At 46.5% G+C, this 17,838-nt stretch overlaps 1 protein-coding gene across 1 annotated transcript in view; it reads left to right on the top strand.

The window, feature by feature from the left end:
- The window catches only part of LOC8053542 (DNA (cytosine-5)-methyltransferase 1), a 78,765-nt gene that overhangs the window by 46,161 nt on the left and 14,766 nt on the right, over positions 1-17,838 (top strand). Inside the window, exons 29-33 of the mRNA XM_040214003.3 lie at positions 4,240-4,371; positions 5,075-5,277; positions 13,367-13,469; positions 15,678-15,818; positions 16,449-16,612. Of these exons, the coding sequence (XP_040069937.1) occupies positions 4,240-4,371; positions 5,075-5,277; positions 13,367-13,469; positions 15,678-15,818; positions 16,449-16,612 (743 nt within the window). The remainder of the gene's footprint in view (positions 1-4,239; positions 4,372-5,074; positions 5,278-13,366; positions 13,470-15,677; positions 15,819-16,448; positions 16,613-17,838) is intronic.

Genomic DNA, 17,838 nt, shown 5'->3' with positions numbered 1-17,838 from the left:
TCCCCGAGTCATCGCCCACCCCACTTTTAGGGCGAATATCGATTTCCCCAAAAAGCACCGGGTGATTGCCTGCCCCTACAAATACCCCAACACGAACTCCGCGACCTGCGACCGTTAATCCTACCCAAATGACACGGCCACAGACCTTATGGTTGGAGGACGTCCTTGACAAAGTAAAACGAAGAAGGGAAAGACATATGACATTGATTATGCATTTCCTCCTCTATTTGTGCAACCCCCAAGTTGGAGTGCATGCGTGCAAAAGGAAAACAATGGAGGTAACAAAATTAAACTTTGTTTTGCTTACAAAAAGGTTGGGTTGGACAAGAAAGAAGTTGGAGAGATGACACAGGCAGTAACCCATTCAGGGATCGCGAGATCAGCGAACGCCCAGGATGTAACCACGGTGTGTAAGGCCAAACTCAGTCTCCAGCGAAATACGGTCACCGCAAACCCACTCCTTCCCCTAGAACGTCGCGACTGCGATTGGTAAGCTTGTGCAATGTTTGAGACAAAGTCGACGGGTAAATAAAGATTTGCTGAAACGCCGCACACAGATGTTTGTAAAGCGCCCCATCTTGAGCTCTGTTTTCATGGTGCCGTGCATGCTAAGGGGTAGCGCCGCCTCATCCCGCTTTGATAGCACGCTGTGCACGGACGCACTCATGTATGCACCAAACAAGAAAGTTGCACAAAAGCCTTGTGATTGACAAGACGCCCAAGTTGGCTTGACGCCAAAGTATTTGTCAACGCAATCGCCGGCTTTCCCACTTCTCCATCATCGCTCTTAGTCGCTTTTTTCGCCTGCTCGCTCGCTCGTTACACCTGGTTGCCATTTTTATTTTCTTGGCTTTTTTTTACTAACAAAACAAACGTTTGTGCTGTATGCCAATCGACGGTTTTCATCGTGTGTATGCAAGCAACATACTGCGATAGTAAGATGTTCTTTTGTTAGTATTTCTTGCATAAAACAATGAAACTAATTTTAGTTTTGAGTTAAATGTATCTCTTGTGCAGCCGCGCTAGATATGTACAGAAAAATGGGCGTTATTTTTATCCTTCTCTTAACTTTTTGTGCTTACCCACCGAGACATGGCCCAGCCCACTGTTTTTATGAATCTGAGGTGGCAGGGGGGTGGGCGATGACTCGGGATATCACGGTAATAAGAAAAATTACCTGCTCGCATAGGCATCAGTCTCTTTAGACTGAGAGCTAGTATCACCTCCATGCATGAGTGCAGTGTCACCTACAAAACACTACTCACTTCATTCGAAGCCAGGAATCAAAGTATCATTTGCTCATTAATAATGCCGTTCGCTTTGACTTGAAAGCAAGTATTGTTGTCAGGCATGGCTCGGGTTTAAAAAAAGGCACTCTTTTTCGCCCACAATGTGCGAAAAAGTAAAAGTGATAGCTGTAGTATGTTCGTGCAGTGCGGGCAAAATGATGTCGTCATGTACCTAAGGACGTAGGTGCGAAGTGGTTAATGCACATTGCCGTCGTGGTTATCGTCAAGAATGCCACTGACGACCGTCACAAGTGCTCGACGATTGGTGAAGTAAGTGGGCGAGGCGAGACACTGGATGCGCGTGTCGACATTCTTCATAAGCACAAGGATGATGTTGGTGCCGGCGTGTGTTGTCGGTGCTCTGATAACGGACACCACACAGAGGCCCAATTCTGCTGGGACAAGACTACGGAGCCAGTTGTTCTTGCGGCCGCCAAGGTCGATGTTGAAGTCGCCGGTTGTGATGAGTGGGACGTTGTCACGGCACAAAGTACAGATTGGTGAAGCATGAAATCTTTAAAACGTCTGTTGTGGATCGGCCACGTTGAAGGTATTCGCCCACAAGGGCTGCAGAAGCCAGGCATTCCCTCTGTGCTCGCTCCTGGGGCGGCGTGTGGCCCTGGTGTGGCGGCACCATTAGGAAGTGTTTGCTGCAGCGACAACGTGAGCGAAGGCGCGGGTTTCCCCGGTGTTGTCGAGCAGTGAAAAGAGGCTGTAAGGTTGATGTTTAACGAGGAGTGGAAAGGGGGATGCGCAATCTTTCCTCTTCATGCGGCGCGGCCACGGTGTGTGCGGCCAATGTAAACACCCAGCTTCCCTCCACTTGCGCCACGAGGGGGATGAGAAGGTTTTTTTCATCTCCGCTGCGATGACAGACAGCAACAAACGTCGACACCGAAATCCCTTCAAAAGGTCACCCACAAAGCTATCGCCTTAAAGGGACCATAAAGGCAATTTATTTAAAAAAAAAAAAGAGCGTGTTTTCGGAAGTATTGGGGTCCTGGCATGCCACACAATTTTTTCTAGAACGTTGTGACTCTTATTTCTGTACCTGCAAATAAATTTGCGAAACCGAAACAAACATTCAGATTTCTTCCCTTTTTCGCTTCTGGAAAGAGAAGTGACGTCAGGGAGCACTGTTGGCATCGGTAGGATTTAGTGCACACTCAGTGTGGTTCCCGTGGTTGGCTCTAGTGCATGGCGGTCTGTGAAGAAAACCTGGAAGAAATGGACGACAACGCCGCGCTCGCAAACGAGTTTGAGCTCCTGTTCAGCGACCTCACGCCGACTGAACGGGAGATGCTGCTAAGGACTCAGAACTCTGGATTGGCGACCGATGCAGCAATGCGCAGCATTGCTGCATCGGTCGGCAGTGTATGCAAACTAACGTCGCCTGATCGACCGCACGTCTTTAGCCGACCTTTCGCGCAACCTACTACTGCACATAAACGCGGCATGATTGGTGAGACACCAGTTCGCAAAGCGAACACGAGACGACGCACAAAACCAAAACCAAAAGTCCGCCGCCCCCGGCGCTTGTACCTCTTTTTCTTTTTTTGTCCATGGTTGCTCGATGCTTGTTACGCGCCCGAGGTAGCAGCGCGGGATGCGTTCAACCAGTGACAAACGGAGGGATCGCTTCAGATTATGCTTTTATACACGGTATGAAACCTATTAATTCCTAACTACAACTTCAAAATATTATCCAACGTTCAAATAAACTTTTTTCATCACATCTCACCACCGAAATCGAAACCAAGAGCGCATCTACGTTTCAACCAATCGCCAGACGAGGAGCCCGTTGTCGTGACGCTTCGGCGCACTTTAGTTCACCTTTCTGCCGCCACCTCGGTGGGGTCTCAGGCATCGTTCCCGGCGCTATTATCACTGCGCCTGTTTGCTCGATTGGTGCGGAACCCAAACTTCTGTTCGGGCTAGAACTTGGTCAATAGTATCTGAGACGTGCCTGACATCCATTTCAATCGTCGAGTAAAACTTCGAGACTGCCTTCATGCGAGAAGGGTCAGGATGCCATCTTGTGAGAGCTGTCTTGGTTAGCATGGTCAATTGGGTCGTTTCACAGAGCGCTCACTGAGCATTAGCAAGTGGCAAGGACTGTTGGACAATACATACTTGTGGATGAACATGCTCATCTATGCTGATCTGATGCCTAATCTTTTGGTATTTGACAGTAGCGTAACCTGAATCTCTTGTCGTCGATATAGTTGGTGCACTTGGGTTCATTTGGTGCGGTTGTTAATTTTTGTTTGTTACAAGTGATAAGCTTGGTGCAATTGCATAAGTATGTTCTTGCTACCTTTTCCGTAATGGTCTTCAAGCGAACACCGACGTTATTGATGAATAACTAAAAAAATTAATTCGAGCATGTCTCAATTATATCTGTCAAACTTGGAGATTCACAGAATGTGTTGTGAATGTTTGAACCATACTGAACCGAAATGTGAAGCTTCAAAAATAATGCCCGAGTGAGCTTCCCGGCTTGGTGCAGTGCCCAAATATGCGATTCATTCAGATGGACGATGACTGGATTATTGTATTTCTTTGAACAAAGTTTCCCAATCGCACTGATCAGGCAAACCGTCAGCCGGGGGCAGACAGTGCGAGCGAAGCCTTGTGGGAGTAGCCGTGGCAGAGCTGACGTATGCTTACTTGCTCTCTCTTTCTCCTTTTTGGTTCTCCTGTAAAACGGTCACTTTACGATAGGTGACCATTTTACTTGAGGCTATCATGCTCAGATAATATTGACATTTTATAGTGATCCATAAAGGTTATGCAAGGAAGCCACCTTTGGACTTTTGCCTGGTGTAGCCCGCAGGCAACAAGGCTATAACTTGCAAGTTTACCTTGTGTTTGTATATCTCGTCACTAAAGGGTTAACGCTGTGCTCCCAATAGCCGTGATGTGAGTGGATTTGATTTTGCCAATCCAGGGGCAGGAGACCAATGCCAAGGGCCAGAGGTTTCCTAAGAAAGGAGAGGTGGATCTCCTGTGCGGTGGGCCACCCTGTCAGGGCTACAGCTTGCTTAACCGCCACAGGGGCAACTGGAACTCCAGACTCAAGGTCCATCAATGCATTCTGCCTTGTTGCATGTCAATCTGTGCGCCACCACTCACATCACAATTTTTGTTTTTTGTCCTGTCTGCCTCTATGAACTTTAATAGTTTTTTTTGTTTCTTGCTGAATTTTCGGGGCTGTTTCATTGTGCCGTTTTATCCTGTTACATTTTTGCTGCGTCACCTGTTTTGAGCTGCCGTTTCAAACGTAATTTTGATTAAAAATGTATCGCCAGTTAAAGCGACAATTTACTTTTCCCGGGCTTGCCAAAACCTGGGCCTAATTAAATTTGGGAAAAACTTTAGTTTGTGAGTTCTCAAGCTTGGTTTCTAGGAACCCACCGCACAGGAGATCCTGTGCGGTGGGTTCCTTGTGCTATGCATCAGTGGTCTGAGCCAACCACTGATGCATAGGTAACTGTGAGCCAAACACTTCCTAATAGGTATGTGAATTACTATTTTGAAGGTTCGTAGAATCATAGGCTTCGGCATTGCTTTATCGTTTAGTGCCAAGACCAAGAAGGGTCCCTCGGTCATTCATCGAGAGAGCTAAAAAGTCTTCAAAGACTGAAAAGCTTGAACACCCATGTTTTAGACAATGTCACTCGACTAACAGTAACATGGCAGCCAAAGAGTGAACTGTCAGTGGAAGAATGCTAAGATTACAGTCACAAAAATATTGTGTGGAAACACACGTCGTTGTCTCGCAGAACTCACTGGTCTCAACACTGCTCAGCCTCTGTGACTACTACCGGCCGCGGTTTTTCCTCATGGAGAATGTGAAAGGCTTTATTAGTGAAGAGAAGGGCCTGGTGATGCAGCTCACGCTGCAAAGCCTGCTGCGCCTCGGCTACCAGTGCTGCTTTGGTGTGCTTCAGGCAGGGTCCTATGGGCTGCCACAAGACCGGAAAAGGTGACCCTGTCGACTGAGGAGCTCAAATACCATATTGCACTTGACTCGTTGTAGCAGCACTCTGATGTTATTGGCACGGTGGATGTTGTCATTCACGACATACTTCCGTTGTCGATGACGTGAACTCGAAATCCTGTAGGTGCTGGAGAATCAGGTTGTTAGCTGCGAAAATTTTTTTAATATTTTCAGATTTAGATTTTTTTACATTTATGGGAATTTGTGTGGTTACTTTATTAAATCGCGGCTCAAAACGTGTTCCAGAAAGCGTACCTATTAAAGGGACAAATTATTATGTGACAAACATTTAAAAACTTGTATTGAGAAAAGAAAGGACCTGATAAGGTGAGCTGGTTAAACATAGTGTAATGTGGCAAGCAAAGCGTGACTACCTTCTTTGTTTGAACGTGGCTTGACAATTTCTTTTCCAGCACTGTCCCTTAGCCCTTCAGCTGCCAATGACAAGATATCATTCCGTCGACTTTTTATCACAACTGCCGATGACGAGAAAACCCATCATGACCCCTTCTGACAGATTAAATTTAAGAGTCATTTCCTGAAGATTTTTTTAGGGGATATTCTTAATTTACTCGATTATCACTCAACCAAGCATACTCTGAAACATCGCTAGCCTTTTTCGGTTTTTCCTTAAGCCGCGTTGATAGCAGATGGCATTCGGAAAATGGTGGTGGTGGTTGCTTGCTTCAGATGCTGCATTAATATATGCATCTATTCGCATTCGGTGATCATAGCAGATAGACTTTATTATGCGGAGAGAGATGGCAGTCTGGCGAGGTCAAGTGCCTGTTTCGGCTCTTTTGCCGTGATTTTCAATGGGCCAAACATGAACAAATTGAAATAATGACTTAACGCAGATGACTGATTCTCTTCGATGCCTAATACTTTGACGAGTCACACGAAAAGCGTGCTTTTCTGACTATTTGGCGGACATTTATTTTTCTCTGAAACACGGGGTAAAGGGCGGTCCAAACCACGGTGATAGAAATACTTCAGGTGGCGTAACGGTGCGCCTCCGCCGAAGAGCCGTCGCGTCCAAGGCCGGCACGCGATTCTCTCCCTTTCCGCCAGGGCGCGCCACCAACATGGAGGGCGGAGGTCGATCGTCGCCGTCTTTGGTGAGCAATAGCGTGCGCCGGGCCGCCGGGCTACACCGTTGCGCAGTTTATCGCTTTGTTTCCGGTCAGTCTCGCGGCTGCCGAAAGTTGACGGCAATGGGAAAAACGTGTTTCGTGCCACGGTGCAACGCGGGATATAAAACATGCACGGAAACGCTGTCCCTTTTTGCTGCTCCCAAAGAAGACGACCGCCTGAAGGTATGGCGTCACGCGATCCCGCGCAAAGACCGCCTGCTGCAGCCGACAGACTTCTTCTGCGAGAGACATTTTGAAACAAAATTGGTGAGCAAATTGTGGAAAGCCGTCTACAACGGCCACATTCTCGTAAGTGCGCCACGGAAAGCTGCTCTGGCAAAAGATGCAGTGCCAACAAAGTTCCCGGGGTGCCCGAGCTACATGACAAAGAACGAGAAAAAAAGAAAAGGACCCGCGAACCGTCAGTGCCCACCGGCCACCAAGCGGCACCGTGTCACAGAGGAGTGCTCAGAGAGCTTGCATGCTGCCCACGTAGACGATTCGTCACCTGAAGCCTTGCAAGAATGCACCATGGTCAGTGAAAGTGCATCTGCAAGTTGTGCCGAAGTTGCCGAACCGACTACCACCATGCCAGTCACAAAACCGTTCGAGAACATCTTCGAAAAGGCAGACAGCGTACCCCTCCCAACCGGTGCCTGGGCGTGTCATAAGGTTGAGGTCGGCGGCTTCGAAACTATTGTGTTCTCCGAGTTTCATCAGACTATATAGAGCAGCGACAACACAAGCAAGTGTTGTGGAAAATGATGGTGCCTACAACTACTACTCTGCCCCACCGACTCACATGGTTGCAAGGAAAGTGATCAGCATTGACGAAGATTTAGGTGTCAATGTGGCTCTGCTGGGTAAGCGAGCAACACTCGAATTCCTAAATCTTTCTGGTGATGTCAGCTGTGTCGAAGATGCTGAAAAGTTGGTTGCGGATTTGCACCAGGCCCGTTTGTGTGCCGGTGGACCAAGCGTTAAGTCGTATCCAAATGTCCATTCAGCAAGTGCTTTTGTTGATGTCGCAGGTCGGTGCCGACACAAGCAATGTGATTTATTGCTCAAAGACGGTGAAAGTGCGTGCTCACAGTGCCAGTGCCTTGTGACTACACTTCGGATTCATGAAAAACGCATGCTGGACAAGACCAGGGATAAGAGACGTCCTCGATATATCCGCCTGACCACTGCCCGGAACAGCAACGTGCTTGCTTTCAGAAGAGCCCAGTATGCATTGAAGAAATCGGTTGATCGTCTAGCAAAGAGAGTGCAGTCACTTAACTGCCAGCTGAAGGACATTAAGCGAAGTTGTCCAGAATTTCTGATGAAGCTCTGGAGGAAAAACTGAGTGGTTTGCATATCCCCGAAGCACAAGCAACAACTATGAAAGAGTGCATTGCAGCTGCCAAATGCACAAACAAGAAAAACAGACGTTACACTGACCATTGGCTCCTGCTCTGTCTTCTCTTGCACATCCGCAGCCCGTCAGCATATTCCTTCTTAAGAGACAACAACATCCTGCCGCTTCCTTGTGTATCAACTGTAAGGAAGTCCTTATCTACGGTTCGTGTCAAGTGTGGCTTTGACACTCGCTTTTTCTCTGCTTTCAAGAAAAAGCTAGCAACATAAGATACTTTTAAGAGGCATGGGATTCTTATGTTCGATGAGATCCACGTCCGAAAGGAGATGAGGGTGAATGCAAAAACTATGACCTATACAGGCCATGCAGACTTTGGAAAGGAAGTGGAAGCACCGAACCAACTAGCAGACCATGGACTAGTGTTTACATTTCGCTCTTTTGGCAAGAGTTACTCGCAGCCTGTTGCTGTTTTTGCCAGCCGTGGCCCTACCAAAGGGACTGTGTTGGCACAGCTCATCCTGAAGGCTGTTCTCCTCCTCGAGGATGCCGGCGCATTTGTGGATGCAATTGTTTGTGACGGTGCTGCGACAAACCGGTTCATGTGGAAACAGTTTGGTGTGACAGGAGCATTAGAGGGTGCGAAGAACAGCTTTGTCAATCCTGCATGTGAAGACCGAAAGGTTTTTGTTTTCTCGGATGCACCGCACCTTATCAAGTGTGTACGGAATCGTCTTGTGAAGCAGAAAGTGCTTTCTGTTAACGGTGCCTGTGTCTTTTGGTCGCACTATGACAAACTTTATGTAGAAGATACGAAGGCTGAAGGCAAGGCGAGGGCTTGTCCGAAGCTGACGTTTTCTCATTTATACCCTTCGAACACTGAAAAAATGTGCGTCAAGCTTGCAACTCAGGTGTTCAGCCTCAGTGTTGCAAAAGGTCTGGAGTACTCTAAGAGAGGAACCGCTGGACTTGGAAATGTCCAAGGTACAATTGACTTTACAGTGCGGATGAATAACCTTTTTGATGCGCCAAATCGTAGGCACCCAAAGGAAGGTCTAAAGCTAGGTGGAAAAGATTTTAAAGTACTCGAATCCTCTTTGAAATGGCTCAATGACTGGGAGAAAGAACCGAAGGCAGGAAAAATTAGTCCTTACAACTTTTTATCACAATCAACTGCTGAGGGGCTGCGAGTGACCATTCTCTCAACGATTCACCTTTCGGAGTATCTGCTGACGAAATGCAATTTCAAGTTTGTGTTAACTGCAAAGTTTAATCAGGATGTTCTCGAAAAATTTTTCGGAGTGATACGTCAAGCAGGTGGACAGAACGAACATCCCTGCATGCCTACGTTTTTGCAACTGTATAACATGCTTTGTATTTACAGTCTTGTGAAGCCGCCTAAGTACGGAAACTGTCAAGTTCATGCCAATGAAGAGCTGCGTCTCCTAAGCTTGTCCGATCTAACCACAACATTTAAGGAAGATGTTCCGTGCGAGTCACGACTAGAAGAGCTCAAGAGGAAACTTGACGGTTGTGTTGATGATGAGGTTGAATGTGAGGATGTATTTGATGGCGCCCCTGCATCAGCCACTGTCACCGAATGCATAATTTATTATGTAGCAGGGTTTCTGTGCAAGAAACTGCTAAAAAACACAAGCTGCTCAGTGTGCAAGACCGGACTAACGGCCACAACTAGCGCTGCATCATGTGCAAGACCCGAAGCAGCTCTAGTAGTTTGCAAGACGCGAGGGGGACTGCTGCATCCCAATGCTGCTTTGTTTGGACTTCTGTATGAAACAGAGAAAATATTTCAGAAGCATGCAAGTGAGAAGCACGCGTACGACATAATCATTGAGCATGTCCTGGAAAATTTCCACTTGTCATTTCCTTGCCATGAACACAAAGTGGAGGTCATGGCGCACATTTTGCATTACCATGTTGGGATGCTAATGCGTCAGTACTGCAAACAGCTCAAAATTAACCAGGCAAAACTCAAAATTTGCGCAAGCTCTCAAAAGTAGTTCAGTAGACCGCTTCTCCTGGACCGATCTATAAAGTTTGAAGAACAGGAAAGGTTTAATATGGCAGACATTTCAGAGAAAAAAAGAACAAAAGCTTACGAAACGACTGCCTTATTAGATCTCTTCAGCTCTTCAAACTTCTTTTATCATTATGTATATTTACTTCATGAGTATTTTTTTTTTAATAGAATCAGTGTTTACCTGAAAGTGCATGAGTAGTTTGCCTTTTGTTTGTCAAATGCTGCTTTTTCCTAAAATGAAAGGCAGTGTAACTTCTCTAATAAACAAAATTTATAAATCGAAGCATATCTCTGCCTCGTTTCGTTTCTGCGCCAGAACTAAAGTTCAATGAGTCCTCACTGTCAGTAGGCCAGCTGCATCAAAAAATTTTATTTGATCGTTTTGGCGTAATGTTGCAATAAAAAAAAAAAAAAGTTGCATGCTGCCGAAAGGCCCTTTCTATGTATTAGCTGCAAGTGAGGCTCATGAACATAGACATCTTTTAAAACGTGCCGTTTTTATTTTAAAGTAGACGTGTTTGTGCAAACGAGAGAACTATTTTGCCAGTGCTGCCGATCGGAGCATACTTAATACGCAAATAGCGAACCGTCACCACGACAGCACTTCAGCGTCCCGTTTTTCACTATCGACTATGAGCCGCTTGCATGCCGACAGGGCGCTTGGGTCCGCGTTCTTCGCTTCAGAAAGGAAGGAAGCACGCGCCATACGCACAAACACTGGAAATGACGCCATCAAAAACCCCTTTTTGGAATGGTTAATAGCCTTATATAATATCAGAAATATCCACCGCCGCTTAAAAGTACCATGGTCAACTTTTTCCTACAGTTTGAGTCGTGTAAAGCTTCGCTGCAGTTACTGAACGCTTCGCTGCGCGCGTAGCAGGCGGCCTCGCCGCTTCGGGTAGACCTTGATGTATTTGGCGCCATCTGGTGGCGCGTATGAGAACCAGGGACGAAAGTTCGACGCCTCCGAAGGCGGCGTTATGACCTGACCTTTCTTACACCGTGGTCCAAACCAAGCTGCAAAACAGATCCGCAGTAATGTGGGAGGTGGAACCCATTTTTTTTAATAAGTTCCACCTGCCGTTTTAGCCCAGAAATGTGCGGGAGCATTTGGACGAGGTGCGAAGGGAAACGCTGGGAGACGGAAAGGTTGATCGAGAAAGGGAAAAACGCAAATCACGGAAGGGAGAGTAAGAAAAGGCACCCTTTGTGGGACTTTTGAGTGGCTTCGACGGGGAGAATACAACAAAACCAGCTGCTTTTTAAGCCTTCCTTTGTCCTTTAGTAGGGTTCCCAAAAAGCAACAAGTTACCCACCCCCCCCCCCCCCCCCCTCCCATCACTCCACCCCGCCTCACCCCGCTCAAGGTTTGCGAGGAGGGCTAGAAGTGTGGACCGCCTTCCCCCCATTGTCCAAGGGGCTCTCCGTGGCACTCTGGAAACGGAAAAAGTTCAATATATTCAACTTTGGACCCGCAAAGTGGGAGCCACAAAACGTCACTGTTGACGTCACTCCTTTTTCCCGGATTTCTCCGGGACCAGTTTTCCAGCTTGGTTTGGACTGCCTTTAAAGTGTCAAACTGCCGACATTACTGGGGGAAACCTCAAATACTTGAGCTGTGAATCGAAGAGCAAACGCTATTCATTAAAGGGGCGGAGCAATGATTTTTTTACTTTGGCCAAATAACTGTGGGAATTAATCTGTGTCGCCTATAGAACGAAGAACAGAAAACCATCTGTTTCAATGTGCGCTAGTTTTTATTAAAAAAAAAAAAAAAGTTTTGAGGACACCTTAGTACCTTTTATGAGTTGTGAATGCGAAAGCATCCCTGACTCGCTGGTGACTGCTGCACCGCTGGGTGAGGCAGCGGTGGGAGAGCGATGCTCGGCGCGCCACCGGGAGTGCGAAGCTCGTCAAGACGCATGCTGAAAATACGTGTCCTCTCATCATCACCATCGCTTTAACTGTGGACACCGCTTGACGACATTAGACCTCCAGTGTAACAATAGGCCTAACCTTAGGCCTAACATCAGGCCAGTGCATACCCGCATCTCCCCTCCTCCCGCTGCGCCACCAGCAGTTCGGCTGGCTCCTTAGCAACGATGACGCCGTTGCTATGGAGCCACATGACTCATCGTAGTCAATGGGAATTTAGGTGCCGTTTTTCGCTGCTACAGATGAAATTTAGGTGCCGTTTCACTTAGCCCATGGTAATTAAGGTGCCGCTTATTGCTGTTACATACAACAATAATGCCGGCTTTACTTCGATAATGCTGGTTCGCTCTATGAGACATTTAATGATTTCGTATTAAAAATAAAACAAATTGAAGGCCAAACTCTCTACTCTTACATAGTCTTTTGAGTGGCGCCTTTGGGGGACCACCTGGTTTCCCCGTTGCGTTCTCTCTTCAGAGACCCCAGCCGCTCTCTCCATGTTTGTCGACTTTTCATAAATTAGCATTGCCGAAAGTCGCAGCGAACGATTGACGCAAAAGACGGTTTGGCAGGGGGCTGCTGGCAAGTGTAGCAGTAGAGGGGGCAGGTTTTGTTGACTTCTGCGTGTACCCCAATGACATGCCACTGTAGTTCCCATAACCACCACGCGCTAAATAATTTGTTGTTAGGGGCGAAGCTCCTTAGGGTCTACCCTTGTCCGTCCGGCGTCCGTGCTCACATCGATCGCCATCCCATCTGTCTTCTTAAAAAAAGAAAAAATGTTTGCGCAGTCGACAGGATTCGAACCTGTGCAGGGAGACCCCAATGGATTTCTACTCCATTGCCTTTACCACTCGGCCACGATCGCGGGACGAGTAGGAGGCTCTGAGATGTGGTAGTAACTCGAGAGCTGGGGATGTCATGGATGAAACGTTGCATGTAGCCGCTCAACGTCTACACAGGAGAGGGCGCTGTGGTCAAATGCGTATATAATCGCATTAAACTTTGCATGCATTGGCTCAACGTTTATAGACGAGAGGGCGCTGCGGTCAAATGCTCAACTGCATATATAACCACGATCCATACCACACATTCTCTTTCTGACATGGACCGTTGACTTAAGCGGTGGAGATGCATTCCCACGGCTTCTAGCGGATCCAAGCTGATCCGCTAGAAGAACCACTAGCTCTGCATTTCACCGACCATAAAGCTGTAATAATGAAGTCGAAACGCAACCCGGAACTCAGCACTACCTATGAGCAATAAAAAATAATCAGCACCATCCGCACTACCTATGAACAAAATCAGTATCATCGGCACCACCAGAGCTTCGCCCCAATCAACATCATTCGCCATGTAAAGATGCGGTCATTTTTTTCCTTTGCGAGTATGCGGTGGAATAGCAGTTTTTCGGGGGGAGGTGGCATTTTTTGTCTCCCTTGTGCCTAAATAAACAATATAAAAATACAAACTGCAAATTTTTTGATTGTTAAAATCGTTCCACTACTTCTTTAATTATTCCAAGTTTCTAATATTGGCACATCTCTACAAAAATTTTTTTTTATTGAAGTGCTATATTTAATTTTTTTGTTCCTCTTCTTGTAGGTTAGTCATTTTGGCTGCGGCACCGGGAGAGCTACTTCCAAGGTTTCCAGAGCCAAAGACTTCCTTCCCGAGCAATAATTTTGTGACAGTAAAGGGAAAAAAGGTGCGTATGTACCTTGTTTCAGTGGGCTGTCAACTGAAGTGCGCCGTTAATGCGTGCCGAATTTCGTTCGTTGTTCTGAAGCGCTAACCCTAAATCCTCAATGTAGCAAGTATCCAGATGAAGCAGCAGAAGTTCAGCTCTCCTTTTTTGGGCAATGGATGAACGGAGACTATAATTGGCGACAATAAAAACTCAGTATAGCGTGTCCCTGAAAAAAAATTTACGGTGTTTCTTTCACCGAAAAAAAGTACTACCATATGCATCGACGAATGCTCAATTTCTGCTTGAATGTAGTGCTACTGGTTCGGATCAGATGCCAAAGTTTCATGAAACTAATGCAAAGGTGCAGGTGAGCTGATTGAGAACCGTCAGTTTTAACTCTAGAGAGTGGGGAAAGAGAGGGAGAGGACAACACGAATCTCCAAATTTGTGTTGTCCTCTCTGTCTATTTCCCCGCCCTCCAGGGTTAAAAATGCCAAAAGTTTCAGAGCTCGTTCTCGGCAGCTGCCGCCATGCAGCTTCATGTAATTGCGGACTGTGTCGACTGCCATTTTCCCGTCGAAAATTTCTGGAAATAGCTTAGAGCTTTTGAATCAAATAATGACAAGTCCTGAAACTTTAACATCTGGTCTGAACTGCTGGGGTACATTTGGTTGGAGACTAAACGCTAGTTTATTTTTGCAGTGAAAAAAAATTATCCCGAAAGCGCCGCTTTCATTACGCTGATTCTCGACAAATGTGTTGGAATTTAGCGCAAGGGTTCCGACTCGGCAGAGAATGGGAATTCCAACCTCGCAATGGACTGCACACTGTTGTCTTTGGAGAGCCAGTCGGTTCTCCCAGGCGTCGGCGGTTTTGGATGCAGCCACCACAGCTTGCCTCGTTCGTCGCCTACGGTCGGCGGGCAAGGCCGACCGTAGGCGACGAACGAAGAAACCAGAATGTATTTTTACGAAATTGTGTATTTATTTTTACACATTCCAGTTTCAGTCATCTTCGAAATTACTTCTAATTCAATGGACTTGTCGAGATGTTTCTTCCAATTATTAAAATACCCATTAAACCCAGTGCTTCTGCCGCGTTTTGTTTCACCTTTTCCGCATTGACAGATCGTTTTCCTTCGAAAACTTTTTTCATCTGTGAAAACAAGCGGAAGGTCGGGGCACAGAAATCGTGCCCTTTTTAGTCAAAAGCTGTTGAACATTGAGCACGATGTGGGCAGGTGTGTCGTCATGGGGAACGAACCAGTCTCGAAGCAACTTGGGTTGTCATTCTGTCCACACCGCGTTGAGTGTTTGGCAGTTTCTACCTACTCGCCTAGCCTCGCGCCATGTGACTTTTTTGTTTTCCCGGATGGAACAAAGGTCTCAAGATGAAACGGTTTTTCGATGTAGGAGATGTGAAACAAAAAGTGACAGATGTGCTGAAAGGCATCAAAATCGACGAGGTTGGCTATTTTGGGTAGTGCAAGAACCGTCACGACGAGTGTACTGTATCGGTGACAGAGCACCGATAAAGTTGAATAAACTTTGAGTGGGTCAAAATAAATGCCTCACAAGACCAATCCCGTCCGCAAGACCAATCCCGTTCAGTCCAAACCATGACCGTCTAAACGAAAGATTGCTGCATGCACCGGGGCGATAAATGCTGCCACATTTATAAAACGCTTTAAGTTTCTTGGAAGGACAGCCTGCAGATGCTTTGCTTCGAGGGTGAGCTTCCTGCCTTTGACAACACTTCGTCACAAACATTCCAGGGTCGACGACGGACAGGTTCGAGGACGACTGAGTTAGCTAGCCTCGTTACGCATGGCGTCATCTCCCGATAGGCACAGAGAGCACATGACAGATTGTGTCATCTACCTTATCGCTGTTGATTGGCGATGAATATATTGTTTTTTTTTTCGCTATGTCCTTAGCTTTGGTGCTTGTGGTGCCAACACTGAATGCAAGAAAGACATTTCAGTGTTCCGATGCAAATTATTTTGTTGGTGGCGTCGTGGCAGAAATCTCAGTTGCTCGATAAAAAGAAACGCCCTTGGCAGTGTAAATTTTTTTTTTTGTCCTTCGCTATGGTGTTCCAAAATCCTCCCCTCCACCGTCCTAAAAGTTGTCTAAACTAGAAAATGGTATGTTTGTTGCTGTAGAGTCTCAAAAAATAAAAACTATAAATATATATAGTGTATTGTGAAATTTGTTTTTGGTGCAGTTTGGTCCAACCACAACATGGTGCACCAGCGCCCCACTCCGCACCATCACACTGCGTGATGCCATATCCGATCTGGCGTCGTTGGAGCCGAGCGATTCTGCTAGCTCTTTCTCCGAACCCATGTCGTGTTACCAGCGAATGGTAGGTACCGCACCAGTCAACTGTCGTAAACTTTCCTCATGGCTGTCCAATCGTTTTCTGTCGCAACTTTGTCTTTAATGACAAAGGCAAAGTGTTTTTGTTATGCATTGACCCTAGTGCCTGGAATGTGTCTTTGGTAGATGTGTTCAACATCCCATGCCGCCCGTGCATTGAAAGTGGTCCCGAAGCGGTGACAAACGACCTCACCGGAGCCGGCACGTCGTGCCGTTGGATGTCACCATCCTGGCGGTTGGTCGTAGAAATTCCTGCAAAAGAAAAGAGTGAATGCAAGTGTCGCTGTCATTGCAATGCCCCAGCTCGTAGCTCCTAAAATTCACGTGGGCTGTCACGCTGGAGGACGGCCTACAGTAAAACAGGCCGCTGCCAAGATTGTGTCGGGCAACGGCACGGCACTTCTGCTAGGTCATCGGGCACAACTCGAGGGACCGCTCATGAAGACGCGGCAAGCACGCCAGTCGGAGATGCGTTTCAGGTGCCGTCCCTGAACTGCCGAATGCTGCACCAGGAACCTCGGGGGCTAAGCAGACGTTCTCGGCATGTTATGCGCTGGCAAGTTTTGTAAGCTCTTCTACTGGGCTCGACGCTGGGGGTCCTTTATTACTGACGCAGCTGAAGGGGGACAGCAAGGGTCCGACCAGGGACCATGTGCCTAAGCTGCTTACCCCGCTGGTGCAAGCCAGGGTCGACCACATCCCCAAGGTGCCCCGGGCGAATTGGAGGAGCCTTCCCAACATCAAGCTGCTGTTACGGAATGGCAAATACACCAGGAAACTGTACGTCCAGCAGGCCGTGTTTAATACTTCAAAGTTCTCTTTCATTTTCTTTTTGTGGTGACATCTTTTTATTGAGGCTGCATATATTGGAATCTAGTGTTGTGCAGATATTTGAATAGTAGTTCGAATAATACTCTGTTCGACATTTGCTTCGAGGTAAACTGCAGTGTTCATGCTTTTCGAAGTGTCGATCGCAGCGGGTTCGCCTTGTGGAGTGCGCTTTTCACCGAGCAGCCGCTCACTGCGGGGAAGCAATACCCTCCCCCCCCTCCCCCAAGAGCTCGTGGGCCCTGCAGGTGTTGCTTTCGTGCAGTGCTCGGTAAAAAGCGCACTCAACAGGACTAGCCTACTGTTAGGCAGCGATATGTTGACAACCTGCATTCATCATTTGTGACTGCTTTTTTTTTTTTTTTGTCGAAATTGAAATAGAAGAAAGAATATTTGTGTATATATGCAAGCAGATTTATAAATCCTCTCAATTATGACAGCTGCGAAAAATCTGTTGTTTACATGCCACAGTTCATATAGTTATATTCAAATTAACTGAGCAAGTGGACACATGGAAGGCTGGGAACAGCTTTCACAAGTTCAGCTGAATTTTCGTTGAAGGGGGAACACTGATCTTGGAGACTCACTTTTTGTTTGCCAAGCCCAATGAAACAGCCCCAGCCTTGTTCAGACTTTTGTGCTGATCTCAAATATCTGTCATTTTTTTAAATTAATAGGTTAGTTCCCAGGATAATTATAATTAACCAAACTTTGTTTCCAAAAACCATTGCAAAAAGATATTCGAAAAAAGAATGTTTTAACATATGGTCATATACTACAAATTATGGAGAATGCAATGTTGGAAGCACTTTTTACATTGAACTTTTATTAATGACTTTACAACTCATTGAAGTTTAGTGCTCTATGTGTGGCTACCAAGCAATAAAACAATGGTCCAGTTAAAACTTTTCCTACACCTATATTAAAAAATCTACTTCCAACATAGCATGCTTTGCATATTTGGCTGCATGTTGCTAAAAAAGTTATATGTCTGTTTGCACTAGATGCTGAGATATCCCTCCTGAAAATATGTAAGGAGTCCAAACTTTTGTTTTGAGAAAGTGTTGTTTTAGTATCAGCTTTAGTACAATTTCAGTCCACATGGATATTATAAAGTGACATTATGGCTCAAATATTCTTCTTCAAACCAAGAAACTTGGCAGATCAAAAGAAAAATG

The sequence above is a fragment of the Ixodes scapularis genome, unplaced genomic scaffold, assembly GCF_016920785.2.
Source record: "Ixodes scapularis isolate PalLabHiFi unplaced genomic scaffold, ASM1692078v2 PGA_scaffold2__306_contigs__length_199485367, whole genome shotgun sequence".
Classification (NCBI taxonomy): domain Eukaryota; kingdom Metazoa; phylum Arthropoda; class Arachnida; order Ixodida; family Ixodidae; genus Ixodes; species Ixodes scapularis.
Note: the sequence above shows the minus strand (reverse complement) of the source record. Positions and strands in the feature narration are given on the sequence as shown.